The sequence below is a fragment of the Dermatophagoides farinae genome, chromosome 2, assembly GCF_024713945.1.
Source record: "Dermatophagoides farinae isolate YC_2012a chromosome 2, ASM2471394v1, whole genome shotgun sequence".
Taxonomy (NCBI): Eukaryota; Metazoa; Arthropoda; class Arachnida; order Sarcoptiformes; family Pyroglyphidae; genus Dermatophagoides; species Dermatophagoides farinae.
In genome coordinates, this window is record NC_134678.1 from 6,428,653 (window position 1) to 6,447,448 (window position 18,796).

Below are 18,796 nucleotides of genomic sequence, written 5' to 3' on the forward strand. Positions count from 1 at the left end.
ATATTTTTTTTTTTTTTTTTGAACAGCAAGAGTTTTGTGTATTACGCATTCGCACCATTCTGCTCATTTTTTATTGATATATGCTTGTAGCAGATACCATTGCTTGAAGTGTGTGTGTGCGTCGGCTTTCATCATCAACGTTGTCGTCGTAGCCGTTGTTATTGTTGTTGTTAGAGCAAATTGAATTGAAAATATAAGAAGAGCGAAAGAGTAAAAATGAACTGAACAATCAAAAAAAAAAAAAAAAAAAAAACGACAACGATCATCATCATTATGCACAATTTGCATCTGAATTTAATTTTTTGTTTTTGTGTGTGTGTGTGTGATTAATGAATGGCCACACAATAATAAAAAAAATTTAATATAAACAGCAAATATACTTTTTTGTTTCCAATATTGATTGGATCATCAATTGATTAAAGATTGTAAAAATCTTTTATCATCATTCACATTTGTGAACTGAATTGATTATATATAGATTGGTGATTCTTCTGATCAATTCTAATATATTCTTTACATTTTTTTCCCTTGACTTTGGCATGTGTTTTTATATATCTGTGTCTGTGAGCAAAGAATTTACCTGTTATTCGAACAATTTTTCTTTTGTCCACAATACAATTCTATGCGAATTGAATTGATTCATTCATACAAACACATACATTCGTCTATCAAATTTCATTAGAATTCTTTATAATGAAAATTTCTTTGTACCTCCGATACCTTGACCAATTTCTATAATCCATCATTATCATCAATTGCTTATCATAATCTCATCATCATTGATAAAGTGTATTCTTTGGAAATCCAATTCTTTTTACATTGATAACACTCACACATAATTATAATAAAAAAAAATACAAAAAAAATCATAAAAACAAAAAATTTTCATCAAAAAAAAAGAAAAAAAAAATCCATACATAACCCAAAATCATCTCATCCAGCAGCCGGCTATCATCCATCTATCATCATCATTCACCATTCGTTTTGTTGTTTGATGTTAATGTTCGGGTAAGATATCATTGTGGCAAACATACATAACAGAAAAATTATTTTCATTTCAACCTCAATACACATGTCATGAGATTCAATCTAATATCATCATTATCATCATCATCATCATATCATACACGCGAATAGTAGTCATCGTATATATAGATATATAGAATACTCATGAACCACGAAAAAAATGTGTGTGAATGTCGTTGACGATAATTCGTCATCATTATCATCATCTTGAATGAGCAAGCAAGCCCCATACATGTGCTCAACTTTTTTTAAAAAAAAAAGACTCATTAGTCTAACTACAAAAACGATAAACATTTGTTGTTATTGTCATATTCAATCTAATTTTTGTCTCTTTTTTCTTTCTTTATTTTGTTCAAATATTTTCTCACTTTTTTTAAAAAAAAAGAAAAAAATTGGTCACGTCGTTTATATATCATTACTAGGATTATACGATATTATTATTAAAAAAAAATCTGATTACTCTATCGAAATTTATAAATTGTGTGAAAATTCTAACCGAATCTTGTACACATCAATCAAGTATTTTTCATTGTCATTTTCTAAACTAATCAAATTGAAGTAAACATGAATCAAAACGGCCAAACAACGACTAAACGGAGTAAAAATCGTTCATCTGGTGTTTCATTAAATGCATCATCATCTATATCATCAAATGTTCAAAGGTAAAATGAGATTGATTGTTGTTGGTTTATACTGATACTGATATATTTTAAAATTCTTGTTCTATTTCAAATATAGAACGATAAATCGTTCGATGCGAAACAATTATCCAAATAATCCACGTGGTATGGATGGTAACATGTCATCATCATCATCATCATCATCATTACATCGAAACATTCATCCATCGAAATCATCGCAATCGATGATGGTATCACAAACAAGTGGCACTAATCACCATCCTCATCATCATCATATGGCAAATGCAGTTGCAGTAACCACCGAAGTACCCTGTAACAGCGGTGTTTATAAGAATAAACGATTAGTTCATGCAATGACATCGTTGATCGGCTGTTTGATTGAAGTCCAACTGGATAACGGTATACGTTATGAAGGCATCCTTAAAACATTCTCTTCCGATGTAAGTTTTGTTGTAAAATGCTTAACATTTTTCTTCATTTAAATCATTTGAAATTTCAGTTTCAATTGGCTTTATGTTCAGCCGCTCTGATTGATAATATCGATGATGAAAAACGTTGTCAACCATCGGCAAACAACAGTAGTAGCAGCAACAATATCGGCAATCTTTTGGGAGCATTAGAATGTGAAGAAAATGTTGTCGAAACATTGGTTATAAGTCCAAAAAATTTGGTCACATTCAAAGCGTTGAATGTTGATCTGGATTTTGCCACCAAAAGTAAGTATATAATATAAAAATTATTATTTATATTAAATTTGTTGTAAATTGGATTTTTTTTGGAATTATATTTGCAGAGGCTGTAATGACCGACAGTGAAATCGCAAAACATGATGGTACTACTAAACAACATCGGGAATTAATTCCTTGGGATGGCGGTGAAGACGGTAGTGATGGTAATGATTCAATGGGTCTAGATACGTTGGATGATCACAGTGGATTATCTCTTGCTGGAAACGTATCGAATGGTTGGAAAACTGAAGATATGTTCAAATTAAATGAAAGTAAATATAATATAGAAACGACATATCAAGATGATATGTCAGAATATACAATTAAATTAGAGCATCGTAATGATGAAGAATATAAACAACGAGAAGCACAAGCGGCCAAGATTGCCCGTGAAATTGAACAAGATTCTACACGTTTGGCACGTTATGCTAAAGAAGATGAACTTGATGAAGAATCTCGTTATTCTGCTGTGATTCGTGGCGATCCAGATATGACGGAATCGGGGAGCAATATGACATCTCCACCGAATAATTCTTATAATAATAATAACCATCATCATCATTATCGGAATGATATGAATCATCATCCATCTGATAGGAATCAGCCTGATAGAAATCGTGATAATAATCTGCGCATTAGCAATTCGGGAGATAATCTTGGTGGATTTCGAACACAAAATTCTCGACAAAATCGTGGCCGCTTGAATGCTAATCGTGTTAGTGGTGGCAACAGCAGTGGAGGAGATCGTTCTGGTGGTGGACCATCAACCGGTCCTAATGAGTCGAATTGGCGTGATGCTAATAATCGAGTTAGTGCTAATCATCGCTATCATCAGCAGCAATCACAACAACCATACGGTTCAGCACAGAATCCGAATAAATCAAATTCTGGCTATGTTGATCGTAAATACAATGCTATAAATTCGCAGCAACAATCACCAAACCAACAACAACAGCAGCCACAACAAACGTACCAATCAAGTGCGGCTAGTCAAGCCAATAATAATAAATCTAGTTATTCATCGGTTTCGGCACGAAATGTACCTAATGATATGATGGCCACCACCAATGAAATGGAAACGATTAAAACATTCACAAGAAGTTCTGGTCAACATGGTCAACCGCCGCCATCAAACGATTCGGATAATGTTGGATATCAACGTAAAACATCATCGGGAAATAACTCGAATAGTTTGCCACAACGTGAATCATTCAAACAACAACAACAACGTACTCCTTATAATCGGGTAGTAGAACAACAACAATCACATCATCAACAGCACCAGCATCATACAGTCCAACAATCACATTCGGAATCGAAAATGCCTTCGAATAATAACAAATCATTAGAATCTTCAGATATCTCATCAACAAAATCGTCGCTTCCCACATCCCCATCATCCGGTCCATCATCAAATATTTCGACACCGACTGCTGAGCTATCATTAATGAAACCACAGACAACTAATGTGGCTTCCAAAACGGTAGAAATTCATCAATCGAAATCCAATGATCAAAACTATCAGCCACAAACTCGTATAACAAGTCCAAAACAAAGATTAGATGGAAATAATAATAATAGAAAATCGCTTGATCCATTACCTACCGGAGAAAATCGACCCACCATGGTTGATGCTATTAAGAAAGGAACTAACATGAATCAACAACAGCAGCAACAACAACCAGGAAAATCTTTGATATCAAGTTCAAAAGATAACATAGATTCGAATGAATTTAAAAAGTTGCCATCAGATTCAACAGTAATTCAGACAGCGACTCCATCATTATCATCAACTAGCCTTAACAATGTAACGACTTCAAGCAATTCGATTTCTACAGCTGCGGTCAGTTTTACATCAACAGCAATTACATCTACTACTGTGACTACATCATCCTCTTCCTTAACCACTACGGTTCAACAGCAGCAGCAGCAACAACAACAACAATCATCAACAACCGCATCAACACCATCATCTGTTGAAACACATGAAATAGTTGCCACATCAAAATTAAATCCAAATGCCAAAGTGTTTACGCCTCGTGCTGTTCAGTTACCTACGGCAACTCCCCCACAGCAGCCGAATCCTCAACAGGTTGTTGCTCCTTTACCACCACCCAATTATGCATCACCTTACCCATCGGTTGCTGCCGGACATATGTCAGCAACGACACCACCATCTATTCCATCTACACCTTCATTAGCTGGACCAGCCGGTACAGTAGTACCCGCTGGCCAATTCATCCCCTATACTCATCCTCATCCAGGCGGTGGTGGGGCACCTGGTCCACATCTAACTGGCCATGCTGCTCATCATGCCCCACAACAACCCATTCGTTATCCAATACAATTTCAATATAATCCTATGATGACGCATCAGATGGTTCCACAATATATAGCAATACAGCATTTTGCAACTTCCATGCCTGCAGGTGCTGTAACGGCAACTGCGCCGCCTACCGCCGTAGTAACTTCACAACAGTCTTCTGGTGTACCACAAAATCAGCCACTGCCACCTTCCGGTTCTTCTCATCATATGATTGCAGCGAATGCTCAATCGATGGCAACACAAGCGGCTGGTGCTAATTCTTTAGTTCAAAATAATGGACATGGTCCTCAACCGCAACAAGGGGGTCCTCCTCAACAATCACAACAACCGGTCAATCAATCACAAACACGCGGACATTATCGGGGCGGTGGTAAAGGTGGTCCAGGCGGAAATCCCAATGCCAATCAACAATCACAGCAGCAGCAACTGATACGACATCAACATCATGAAGCATTTGTTTCACAACAACAAGCACAGGTAGCTAATGTGACCGGACAACCAATTATGACCGGTGCTACTCAACCACAGCATTTACCTGTTGTATTCCCAGCTCAGACTGTCCATCATCATCACCATGCACAGAATCAAATTCATCACGGCCAACCTGGTGGACAAAGTGCAGCCATGGCTGCTCAGCTTGCTGCATCGGCTCAACCTGGTCATCAAAATCAAGCATTGACCCATTACATGTATCAAGCTGGATTTCCACGGCCATTGTTACCCACTCATCAATCACATCATCATCATCCAAATGCATTGAACATGGCCATTCAACCTGGTCTATATGCTCCACCAGATGCTCATATGCCTACTGTCTATATGCAAACAGAAATGCCACCAACACATCAGATTGTCACTGCTCAATCGATGGCACCACCACCCAATGCAAATATACCACAAACAATCGTTATTCCTACTAGCGGTGGTAATGGACCAGCCGCAACAGGAACGGCAGCCGTCGTTTCAGCAACACCATCCTCAGCGCCACAAGGTTCCGTTCCAACTTCTCAACAATCACAACAACAACAGCCTACATTTGGGTGATTGAATCAAATCAATATAAAACAATAAAATTATAATTAACTAATGTAAAAATTAATAAATTTTTTGTCTTGTTCAAATGTAATACAATTCTAATCAAATCTTTACATTCACACACCACATACACAAGTTTCAAATTGTCTGAAACAAAATTTTATATAGAGAAATTTCTTTTTGTGAATGAGTATTGTAATTATATAAATGATTTAAGTGAAAAAATTGAATAAAAAATTATGTAATATAATAAATCAAGGATTCTCAATGATTTTCATTGAAAAATCCACAGAAGGGCAACCTTGAATAAGGCTACTCATCGATATAATATCATATTCAGGCCGTGCATATTCATAGACATTCGTTTCGGTAATACCACCGCTTGCTTCGATTAATATTGATGGATGTTTCGAGCGCAGATTACGGCTAATTTCGGCTCCTTGAATTGCTGATACATTGTCCAACATGATTATATTGGCACCGGCTTCAGCAGCCTGATGTGCGTCTTCAAATGATGAACATTCAACTTCGATTCGACAACTAAATCCAGCACATTTCTTCACCACTGGTACAATTGTTGCTATATTTTCATGGCCCGATATTTTCACATGGTTATCCTTCAACATGATCATCGTGCTGAGGTCATAACGATGAGTATCAGCCTGTCCGACTAATACTCCATATTTTTCGACCATTCGAAAACCGGGCGTTGTTTTACGAGTTGCAGCTAGTCGACCATTCCAAGACATTTCTTTTAATTTGGTTCCAATACGATGGCATTTCGTTGCTATTCCAGAACATCTAGACAAGACATTCAATATGGTTCGTTCGGCAAGTAGAATCAATCGAGCAGGCCCATGTACCGAGGCTATCTTGATTTTGTTATTCGATGAAGCTTCATTGATAAAAGTTCCTTCATCGTATTCGAATTTTGGAGGATTAACACCTAGTTCTTCGAACACCGCCTGTACAAACGGAAATCCAGCCAAGATTCCTTCTTGTTTACAATAGATGATTGCTGTAACTGGTGTATCTCCAACCACAAATCCCTGTATATCAAAACTATGATTCAATAAGAAAATTTTATCATTTAATAAGATAAATACCTCGAAACATCTTCATTTATCCACGTTCGAGCTAATTCTTTGATTTTGATCGGATTTAAAATGTTTTTCAAATTATAATTGGCCATGCTTTCTCTGTGCCGAGTACAAGAGCTTTTCACTATTAATCGATGATAATCAAATTTGAATAAGAAAATTGATAGCCACCTGATGAAATGATAACTATCGCGATGATGATTTTTTGATTCGTTCACTATATCGATAGTGTATGATTTCGTTTGATTTTTTAAAATAATGTCAACAAATTTTAAATTTTGAGTTTCGAATCTTTATTTTAGGATTTTCAAAATGGTCCAACTTGGCGAAATACAAATTCAGGAACAGATTTATCCCGATTCAGGTAATGTACAATGTATCTACTCAAATTTAATTCTTTTCTAATTTGATTATTTATTATAGATTATAAACATTTGGATATTGTAAGGATCAATATAACCGATGCTGATTGTCAACGAATACTTGATTTATTGAAACAAAACAATGTGCCAAAACCTGTATCAGGTTCACTTAATCGAAATAAAATCAAAGAAAATGAAAGCCACTCGAAATCGAAACATTTAGGATTTCAGCCAAAACAAGAATCTAACAACCTTGATCAGCCTTTGAAAAAACCACGTCTTGAACAAAAAATCAAACAGGAGACAATTGAATGTATTTCAGTGAATCGAATGCCGAATCCCAAATTGGAACCAAAAGCCAGTAATCAATTTGCAAAACCAGTGGAGAAATTTAAACAAATCTCTAGTTTTTTAATTGAACCCCCTCCTAATGAAATTGTTCAAAAACTTCCAATGGCTTTTCAAGTCATCTATGGACGCTATAAACCATACAAAAAGAACAAAGAATGGACTTTTGATGGTTTTTTGACAATTGAATCGAATGGAATTAAACTTTATAAATGTTCAGGAGCTATGTAAGTAAATAATAATATATTGTTTATTTGTTTTTCCAATCATAACCATTAAATTTAATTTTAGTGAAAGTCAATTGGATCGTGCCTCAGAAAAAGTGCCAAAATATTTTGCACCTGGTACACATTTGATTGTTGGACAATGGGAATGTGAAATATGTAGCCAATTGTCGATAGACGAATTAAAATCTGGCGCTTTTTTTGCTCCTGATGCAATGATTGATTAAAAAGATTAAATTAAATTCTAATTATGATTAAAATTTTAAATAAAATGTATCGTAATTCATATTCGAATATTTCAATGGTCTTTTTTTTGCAATCTCATGAGACGATTGTGGAAAACTTTTTTTATGACGACCCAGACATCCACACACACACTCACACAAACAGACACAATAGTATTAACATATCGTAAAATGAATGAATTTAAGAAGCATTTTTTCTATGGAATTATTACCAAAAAAACAAATGGAGTGACTATTCAATGCTGCATCAATCAAGATTTTATAGCTTTGTACTCGAATGGTATTTTTTTGTGCAATCGAATGAATCACATGAATACACATGGACACAAATGTGTTCTATTCCAATATGTTAAAGAATGGAAATAATCACGAAATAAATATTGAGGTTTTCAATCTATCACAAGTATGATGAGAACTATGAACGATTGAAATGAATCATTTAGTTGATGATGATGATGGAAATCAAATGACCAACTTTGATCAATGACCGACAATCCTTATGTACTTCATTATTGGTGCTGTAATTCTTTTGATTTTGTATATGTTTGTGTAAACGAATCTTTCGCGCGAAAAAAACCAGCTTTCTAGCGATGGCAATGGATGATTAGAGTTTCGAATTCCACGAAGATTCTCTGATTGCAGAGATTACATTTTTTACATTAAAAGAGTATACCTGTAGCATATGTTTCTGGATAGATAATCTTGATATAAAAACAGAGAACCATCATGAAAAGGCAGCAACTAATAATGAGAGGAACTCCCTTTTGATGATCAAAAAAAAAAACTAAGCACTGTGCTCGAAATATCCAAGGTTTTTTTTATTGTTTTCAATATTGAAAATGAATGTTGGTTGCCCAATTCATCATTATCGACATCATACACACATACACAATTTTCATGGTCAATATTGAACACTGTATGGTGTATTCAGTTCACCTTTATAAAATAAAAGTTGTCCAACAAGGTATGGTATCTTTTTATTATTATTTTTTTTTTTTGATTTAATTTATGAAATGAATCTTTTTTCGAATCGACAATTTTTTGTCACCATCAGGAATGTAATATCCGTTCATAGTCATTTATATGGTAATATCTTTATTGGAAAAAAAACACACAGACACACACACAGACATCCCATCCGTTCTCATGATAATGACTTGATTCTACTGTCTTTCTATCTTGTATGAACATCCTGGCTAAATTACAGAGATAGAAAAAAGAATGTTCATCATGAAAGATTCTTATTACTGTCATTCTATTTTATGTCTTATCCGGTTACCATAACCATTTTTTTAAATTAAAAAAAAAATTCTTATCGACCTTGCCAAAGGCCATTAATTAATAATTTAAAAAAAATTGGAATTGTATCCACCATATTTTCGTTTTGTACGTGCATTGATTTTGTTGTTGTTGTTTTTTTTTTGGTATTTCTTGAATCTTTGAATCACCAAGACAAAACAGAACGAAACAAAAAAAGATTTGCCTCGAAGGCATACACACAAACATTCATATTGGTTTGGTTTGGCCTTGACGATGATAATGATGATGATGAGAGTTATAAGATAGGAATATATCCTTGATGAATGACCAATATACATTGCGTGTATTTGTATTTATTGTTGGTCTGTGAGAACTAATTCGATTCGTGCTACCAATCTGTTATTGGTGTGTTTGGCCTGTTTTATTTTTTTGAATTTTGACCCAGCAAGAGACATTGTCCAAATTTGATAAGTAATAATAAGAGTGACCATTCTCTCTCTCTCTCTCTCTCTCTCTCTCTATTTCTTATTATTCTCTTGTCAAAAATATATCTCCCCAATATTTTCTTCCAAGATATATTCTTGAATATTTTTTTTTGCCGCCCGTTTCCATTAGTCTCTAGCTTGGTCGGTTGGCTGGTTGATTGGTCGAGATATCTCGATTGATTATAATATGTGTGTGTTGTCCTTGAAGGTGAATTCGCGCGCACAACACAAACATTGTTGAGCCAAATTTTGTTTTTTGTTTTTTACATTCAAAATGGTAGAATTGTAAAGAAAGAAAATATTATACATCGTTCGATGATGATTAACATTTAGGCTTTTTGGCCTCGAATCTCCGTTTTTTTTTGCTTGGCCATTCTACATTCAACAGCTGCTGCTTCTTTTTTTTTATAACCAACTATTTTCATATATATTCTTGGAAAATGAAACAAACGGACACACACACATTACCATCGATAACAGTGAACAAGGTCGAAAGATCGAAGATCCAGAACGAAACAGCAACAACAACAACAAGCCCTCAAGGTCTTTGAGAGTAATTGCCAATGTCTTTTTGTTGGTGTGTGTGTATAATATGATTATGATGGTCATCATATATTGGCTTTTTTTATGACAAACTCTATGGCAACTCTATACTCTGGCTAAAGTCCGGCTGACCTTTTATGGGCTACTGGAATGATAACAACACCCATTCTACATTAATAACTGAACTAATCTATAATATAGAGTTCTTGTAACATATGAATGAATCGACCCATGAAAATGAACATTTTTAATTTTTCGGTTTATTTCCTCGCATACACAAACACATGTTGATCATATCCATAAATATTCGATAAAATCGTAATTGTATTTATGAATGTTTCCCATGGATATACACCCAATCCGTTATTATCATTCGAATAGAAGAATCATCATTTGGACAAGACGAAAAAAAATGCCGTTAACATCATTTTCTTTACTTTTCTATAGCGTGATAAAAACCAATGAAACCAGCTGCCTTTGAATCAAAACTAGATATGACCAGGTTAGACTGGAGAATTTAAGTTTCCGTTGCCCTAAAATATTACCTGCTATTATCATAACTTTGAAACAATGGTGCCACACACACACACAGACTTGCCAACAGAGACCTTGTTCATGTTTTTATTTTATTTTACCATTAAATCCATTTTGTCGATGATCATCATGATGGATGATGATGATGGTGATAATAATGGTAGCGGCAACATTCTGACTATTGGTTCTGAATCCTCAAAAACAAAACAAAATAAAAAAAAAGTCTTCAGTTCTACAACCAAGGCCTGATCATAATAATGATTATCATACCTTCCATGCATGAAAGAGTCTGTCTATGTCTTTCATTCATTTGAACATGTCCATATCCGTTCTTCAAATTCATTATCTCTATCTCTCGTACACACATATATTTTTGGTCTGCATATATCTGATTGGGAAACAAACAACCAAAAAAAAAAAAAGATGATACAACCTTCCAAAGCTTCATATACACAAATCATCATTTTCATTGTGAAATAGCCCAAATGGATATATACTGTAGTAGCATGGTTTTTTTTCATTCTTTCTAATTTTGTCCAGAAACTTGTTGCAGACACAGACACACACACACACACACCACTACATTATTTTTTCATACCTCTCTCTCCCGTTTATTATATACTTAAGACAAGTTGGTAGTTTGTTATACCATACATATATACAAGCACATATAGACTGCCTTAGCCGGATCATCGGTCATATGAAGGGTCCAAGGATTTTTTTTTTCGTTTCGTTTCGTTTCATTTCGTTTCTCTAACCTAGTATCCCCCATGCCTATCATCATCATCATCATCAACAAAATAACCCCATTTGGACTCTGAACTGGCAATAATAAATGTGAGCAATATAAATGTTATTCATTGCCTTATGGAATGTGTGTGTGTGTGTGTAATATAAGAATGGAATAGACTTGCATTCTCTCCCTCTGACATTCACTTATATTAAAAAAAAGGGAAGGCCTCGAAACTTGCCAGAGATCTTGATCTTTTTTTTTAAAGTGTCTGTATGTGTGCATAATGGTATGGAATGATATGGTTCGTCCAGAAAAACATACAAGGTGTATTTGAGGATTTTTTTTTCTTTATTCTTATTCATTATCTTGTTTTTTTTTTTTTTTGGTCATTTTCATTTAAAATTTAATGTTTATTGCGACATATATTTTGCTTGCATATGTGTTTTCAAATGAATTTTCGTATATGCGCATAGAATTCCAACATTTCACACATCACATCAACGATATCGATACAGTCAAGTTTTTTGTTTGTTTGTTTGTTTGATATGTTCTTTTTTTTTCGTTTTCGTTTTGTTTGTGATTGATCTCATTCAATATTGATTGATTGAATTTTTTTTTTATAAATCACACACTAATGACTCGATTTAATACGATTATTATTATTACGGTATATATTCATTGCCGCCACTTCTTTTGTCGTTACTATACTTGTCGATGAATTGATTGTTCATTGACAACTCATCATCATTATCATTTTATTAATTCAAAACTAATTTCAATTTCAATTTTTTTCTGTTGATATTGATCTCGATCGATAATCAATTATTCAAAATTTGGATTTGATTCATAAATGATTCAACATTAGTCGACTACAAAATAATGATCATGATCATCACTATATTGATGATTTGAAGATCTCTGTTCTAAACCATCGTCATATATCATTTTCAAGAAAATGATCATCATTTTATTATAATTGTGTGTATGTCCGACAAACTTAAATCAACGTGATTATTATCATCGAATAAATAGACATTATTTTCATAGTTTTTGTTTTTGGTTGAAATAATTTCACGAAAATGGAGAATTATTATTTCAAACATCCATCTCATTTTGGTGACATGTTCAGTTTATTTGAAGATTTCTATCGAAGTAAAACTTTATCCGATGTGATCATCAACTGTCAGGGTAGAAATATTCATGCTCATCGTATGGTTCTTTGTGCTGGATCGGATCATTTTCGACGGCTATTAACATCGATCAAGATGCATAATCAATTACCCGTTTTAATTATAACGGATATTTCATTCGAAGATATGGAAATAATTCTTGAATTCATTTATCGTGGTCAGATTGTCGTATCTCGTGACAAAGTTGAATCATTACGGCAAGCTGCCTACAAACTTCGTGTTCGTGGTTTTGAGAATTTTCTTCGAAAACCATTCAACAGTAATGGCGTTCTAAATGGTAGTGTTTCAATGCAAACAATGAAAACAATGACCAACGGAAATGTACGTTCGACAAGTTTATTACATGTAAGTTTGTTTTTTATTTTTTTTGTCTTTTTTCTGATGATAACTTGAATGTATGATAATATAGGAAAGTAAACGTTATTTACAACAAATTAATGAAATGGAAATCAAACGAACGAAACTGTCACATAGTACACCAAATGGTAATCATATGCAGCAACAAGATTCCTTGTATAATAATAATAATAATAACAATCATCATCATGCGAATGCACGTCATTTACGAGAATCGCCTGCCGATTTCCGTCGACATTATCCTCATAATAATACCGAACCACAATCACAATTAGAAGCTGCCTTACAACGTGGATTAAATCAGATGAACCAGAATTGTAGTAATCAACAATCTTCTCCAAATGCTATGATGAAAAAAATGATTCATTTTGAACAATTAATGAAATCTTGTAATGGAAATGTCAATAATAATAATAATAATAATGGTGTTTATGATTGTAATGGAACTTTAGATCTAAAAATTGATAAACATCGACAACAGAATGATCAAGTGCCTTCAATAACAATTACTCGTGTAAATGTAAGCGACAATTTTTATATTTATTTTCCAATGTATTAACTCTTTGTTTTATGACAGGGTCCTGGAGTTTCTATCGATTTAAATTGTGGTAATTCTTCAATGAGTGATTCATGTGATGAAAACGAAGAGAATCAAAGAAATGAAACGGTTGAAAATAACATGAGTGGACAGGGGAATTATACGAATAATCATTTTGATAATAGCAGAAATGGTATGTCAATATCAACAAATGATTTTTTTTTATAATTGTTTTTTCATTTAAAAGAATCACATGAAGTAAACTATACATATGAAATGGATCCAAGTGTTCTTGTTGCTCCTCAATGGGATAATTCTGATGAAAACATAAAAAATTGTGGCTCGGTTAAAGAAGATGCTGACGGTACTGAAGAGGAAGAATATTTCGAATCAATGAGTCGTAATTCAAATTCGATGCTTGATTCGATGTTTATGGCTGCACAGAAAATGAATCAAATGAATGCTGGCCAAAATTTTTTCTATTGTGAACATTGTCCGAAATATTTTGTCGATGAAGATCATCTACAATTACATATCAAACGAACACATGGTTTAAATAAGATGAATCAATGTAACATTTGCGGAAAAGCTTATGCTTGGAAATCTGGTCTTTACAAACATAAACGTCATGTCCATAATATTGGTGGTACTGGTGCAAAAATCACACCAAATGGTAATGGCGATTCTGATTCAGCAGTTGATAGTCAACCGCCCACTCCTACCGATGTTCAACAAATTCAATCATCATCAATGGAAGTGATCAATAAAATGAACAACAACAACAACAACAATGATGCCATCTCACCATCGCCGATCGAATCGACTATTGACGAAACGCCAGCCATCTCTCCTACGGCTGTTACAACAACATGATGCTCATTTCTGTGATTACTTATTCGATAATGTTCGAATGTCTAATTGATGGCCATCACCTACTTATCAGAAGAAAATTTTTTTTTTGCTCAATCCTAATTCGTGTTCATTTATTATTATTATTATTATTATTATTATTATTCTTTAATATATCATTACTTGGATTCAACAATGTGTTCATTATTTTTATAAAGATGAATCATCCAAAAGAATATTCGCTTTCTGGGGAAAAACTATAATTTTTGAATTTGAATCAAATGTAGAACGAACCTATCGCCATCTATTGAGGTTTATATAATTTATTTAAAATGTAAATTTTGTAAATTAATTTATTCTTGAACTAAATTTTACCTTGTTTTTTCTCTCACACAAAAAATATAACAAAATTCAATACATAATACAGAGATAATAATAATTTATACAAAAAAATATCGATTTTACAAGAAAAAAACAATAATAGAGATCGATGATTATATGGAATGATGAATTCCTTTAACATTCTGAAATGCATTCGATTTGTAAACGCGTATGATTGAAATTGATGCTTATGGATTGATTTTTGTTCATACACATTGATTGATCAATCACGATGATGATGATGATGATGTTGATGACAATGATGACGACGTTGATAATGAATGACAATCGGTTGTTTGAGTGGCAATAATTTTTTCATCGGGATTCAATTCAATTTTGGCTAGATTTTCGACAATTTCAACTAAAAATGTAAATCTTAAAATAAATCACGAATAAATGAGATATAAACTAGACTTACGGCAATTTTGATCAATAATTTCGGCGCCAACACCTGGTTCTCTTTTTAATGATTTAGCAATGTATTGGGCACGTTTTTCATGTATTTCTTCCGAAATGTTTTCCAAATTTTTTAATGTTGTTGAATATTGGCTCTTACATTTGGCCAATTCTTCTTCCAACAATTTTGTATCATCACGAATCTTTTTCAATTTCAAATCAATGTTATGGGCTTCATCAAAATAAGATCTGCATGCGAGAGATTATAAAAAAAAGTCAATTCAATTCAATCATCATCATTAAAATCCTTACTTTGCTCGTTTAATTGAACTTTTATATTTAGTTTTCAAATCTGTTGCATTATATTCGAGTAAACGAATTTGTGCCATTAGACTTAAATGCTCTAGTTCATGTTCTTCACGTTTTAATTTAGCTTCCATAAACTAAATTTAGATAATGGAAAATGTCAATAAATAAAATCTAAATTGTTATCAGTCATTCATGATAGTCACCTTAGCATTGGCAATATTAAGCTTTTCCTGCCAATATTGATCAAAATGGCCATCTTCTTTGATATTTTTATGAAACATTAATTCGGCATCTGATATGGCTTGTTTGGCATTCATATAAAGTTCGTTAAATTTTTCAAATTTTAGAGCTGCTGTTTGGCACTTTATTTTAAGGCTGTAGATATGGAAAAAAAAGAATGTAAAAAGATTAATGAAAATAGATAGATTATAACCAAATCTTATTTTTCATACTCGTTCAATTTTTGTAAGGCCTCATAATAAGGTCTAGAGGTAGAGACATTTCGTTCGCCACATTTCTTCAATGTTTTGTTCAATTGAACAGAACTTTCATTGAGAACACGATGGAAACGGGAATTTTCTTCCTGAAAACATTGTTCAAGTTGATTGATTTTTGTCGAATACCGATTCAGATCATCGAGTAGATCACGAATTTTTGGATCAAACTCTTTGATATCTGGAATCTGGCAATCTATTTCATCGATTGAATCCTCTTCAATCAATTCATGATGATGATGTTTATGTGATTTATGATTACCAACATTGTAATCGCCATTGCGATGATTATGATTATTATGATGTTGGCCAATAATTTCGTTTGACGACATAACAGCCGCAAAACAAACCAAACAGAAAACCAAAAATCCAAAACAAAATAAATAACAAAAATGAATGGCCAATACAATTAAATGGTTCGTAATTGTTTTTTGTTTCCTATGAAGAAAACATATAACAATCAAATCAATACAATGAAGAAAAATAAATTAAAAAATATCGAAAACAAACCAATTATCAGAACAAAAAAAAAAGATTGATCGATAATGAAAAACAAACAAACAAACAAAAAAAATAATACAAAACAAATTGATGACAAAAAAGAGACAAAATACGTCACAATCAGAAAAGTAAAGTCACATTGGCATAAGTATAAATGAATAGATGACGATGTTGAAAAAAATTTTTTGATCGACAAGAATGATATTCATATTACATGATGACAAAAAGGTATGCGCGTTAGGAATTATGAAAAGAAATTTGATGACGATTTTCTTTGTTCAATGCATTATCATTTTGGTATTTGATTGATTGACTAATCGATTGATTTTGAAATTTTTTTTCATATATCTAATCAGAAAAAAATTTATTGATTTAGTTGCGTAAATTTTTTTTTTTTGTTGTTGTTGTAGTTGTTGTGGTATATTAGTTGTATACAAGATCATGGCCATAAACAAAAAAAAAACGATGATAATATTCATATACCAAAAACAGAGCAGTAGTAGCTACAAATAAAGGTACGTATGTACCATTCATTCATTCATTCATTCATCATAACTACCATCATTCGTGTTAAAATTTTGGCAATATTGAAATGGCATCAGCAAAAGGCAACCAAATGTGCAAAGTACATTTTTCAAATTTATGTCCTTACGTCACTCTATAATCATTTTTCTAAAATCAATCCATTTAAAAATTGATTATGATGAAGATATATGGAGTTGTGGTATATCACAAAATTTTAAACAAATAGATAAAATATGATGATAATTCATTTGCGGTTTTTTTACACGTATAAAATGATGATGATAACAGTAAATTTCTTTTTTTTATGTTCTGAGCAAATCCAATATATTGGAGAGTCCAACATCAACAACAACAACAATAACAACAACAATAATACTCACTCGAATAGCAAAAGAGAATCGGAAAAAATATCTTTGTGTGTGTTTTTTTTGACGCTACAACAGATGGGATTTTATTTTTTACCAGTCTCTCTTACTCTGTCTTTTTCTCTCTCTCTCTTTCTCACACACAATTTGACATCAATGAAATTTCCATTGATATGAATGGATTTTGTTTTTTTGTTTGTTGTTTTTCTTTTTTGTCCATTCCATTGCACAAAACGCGGTCAATTTCGTTTAAATGGAAATGAGCATACAAATGTACTGGCATCATTCAATCCCCAATGTATGTAATAATAACACACATTCCATTACACTAATCAGTGCATATATGCCAAATTTTGTCAAAAATGATCGACAAAATTTATTGGCTGAAAAAAAAAATAAATCTGAGCCTTCTATTCATCACCATCATCAACATGGCAATGGCGTCATTTACGCGCCTTGTCAGTATTGCTGTGTAATAATATAATAAATATATCATCAAGTTTTCGACGTTGTTGGCCCACCTGAAATGAATTTATGAGTGTGTATGTGTGTTGTTACTCTGGTTACATTTTTCGAAAAAAAGAGCTAAAGAGAGAGAAAAAAAACCATAACAAGATTTTTTCGAGAGAAAGTTTTTTTTTGTTCTCTCGTTTCTTCTAATTTCCAGTTCAACGTATATCTCAATGCATATAATATAACCGTTTTAAAAAGATATCATCGTCATCAAACTTAAAAAAATCGTGGATCGATTCTTTTATATATTTATTTGAAATCAATAATTTAAATCAATTTGTTTTCCTTTCATCATCATCATCATCAACAATCAACAATTTCTTTTCCTTATTATTATTATCATCATAATCGATAGCAGCCGCCGAATGAACAGAAAAAAAAAATGACGTCGTCGTTGTCGTCGTCGTCTATTAGAGCCTGATAGATATATCGAATCATCACCAAATAAAAAATTTACTCTCTCTCTCAGTATTTTTGTTCAATCCATATTATATACACAACACTCATACATACAAACATCTATCTATCTATATCTTATACATCAAAAAAAAAATCGACCGCTGATCGACCACAATGTCATCGTCTATTAGTAGTCAATAGTTAATTTTTGATCCGTTTTTCTTCTTTCTGCTATTTCTTTTTTCCTCACTGCACATCTCATGTATTCGATACACTGAAAAAAAAATTCGAATTTTTTTTTATACTCAACAAACGAAAACAAGAATTCTGTCTGTTTGTTTTTTCCAACAAAAATAAAAAAAAAATTCAAGTTGCCTTAGATCATCATT

General features: G+C 32.7%; 5 protein-coding genes across 6 annotated transcripts; 3 read left to right on the forward strand and 2 right to left on the reverse strand.

Annotated features, from left to right (window-relative positions):
* The first annotated feature begins 157 nt into the window (after window positions 1–157).
* Atx2 (Ataxin 2) lies at window positions 158–6,010 on the forward strand. The gene is made up of 5 exons (XM_047055260.2): window positions 158–1,008; window positions 1,412–1,688; window positions 1,765–2,107; window positions 2,167–2,383; window positions 2,461–6,010. Exons 2-5 carry the CDS (start codon window positions 1,591–1,593, stop codon window positions 5,763–5,765), a joined length of 3,963 nt encoding a protein of 1,320 aa, XP_046911216.2. The 5' UTR covers window positions 158–1,008; window positions 1,412–1,590; the 3' UTR covers window positions 5,766–6,010.
* On the reverse strand, window positions 5,764–7,024 carry LOC124492398 (nicotinate-nucleotide pyrophosphorylase [carboxylating]). Its single transcript, XM_047055270.2, has 2 exons — window positions 6,863–7,024; window positions 5,764–6,818 (listed from the first exon to the last, which is right to left on the reverse strand). Exons 1-2 carry the CDS (start codon window positions 6,946–6,948, stop codon window positions 6,011–6,013), a joined length of 894 nt encoding a protein of 297 aa, XP_046911226.1. The 5' UTR covers window positions 6,949–7,024; the 3' UTR covers window positions 5,764–6,010.
* Window positions 7,025–7,096: 72 nt separating this feature from the next.
* Window positions 7,097–8,084, forward strand: LOC124492302 (uncharacterized). Its single transcript, XM_047055167.2, has 3 exons — window positions 7,097–7,220; window positions 7,280–7,793; window positions 7,858–8,084. Exons 1-3 carry the CDS (start codon window positions 7,169–7,171, stop codon window positions 8,015–8,017), a joined length of 726 nt encoding a protein of 241 aa, XP_046911123.2. The 5' UTR covers window positions 7,097–7,168; the 3' UTR covers window positions 8,018–8,084.
* Window positions 8,085–11,543: 3,459 nt separating this feature from the next.
* Window positions 11,544–14,717, forward strand: LOC124499211 (uncharacterized). Its single transcript, XM_047063094.2, has 4 exons — window positions 11,544–13,125; window positions 13,190–13,657; window positions 13,715–13,868; window positions 13,923–14,717. Exons 1-4 carry the CDS (start codon window positions 12,670–12,672, stop codon window positions 14,546–14,548), a joined length of 1,704 nt encoding a protein of 567 aa, XP_046919050.2. The 5' UTR covers window positions 11,544–12,669; the 3' UTR covers window positions 14,549–14,717.
* A 145-nt stretch (window positions 14,718–14,862) lies between these two features.
* On the reverse strand, window positions 14,863–17,486 carry LOC124499212 (SH3 domain-binding protein 5 homolog). 2 transcript variants are annotated; one of them, XM_075728761.1, is made up of 6 exons: window positions 16,685–17,486; window positions 16,063–16,542; window positions 15,814–15,985; window positions 15,614–15,744; window positions 15,324–15,550; window positions 14,863–15,266 (listed from the first exon to the last, which is right to left on the reverse strand). In XM_075728761.1, exons 2-6 carry the CDS (start codon window positions 16,434–16,436, stop codon window positions 15,133–15,135), a joined length of 1,038 nt encoding a protein of 345 aa, XP_075584876.1. In that variant the 5' UTR covers window positions 16,437–16,542; window positions 16,685–17,486; the 3' UTR covers window positions 14,863–15,132. The 2 variants fall into 2 exon arrangements, with proteins under 2 accessions (XP_075584876.1, XP_075584875.1); XM_075728760.1 differs by having other exon boundaries at window positions 16,615–16,918.
* Between the last annotated feature and the right edge of the window lie 1,310 nt (window positions 17,487–18,796).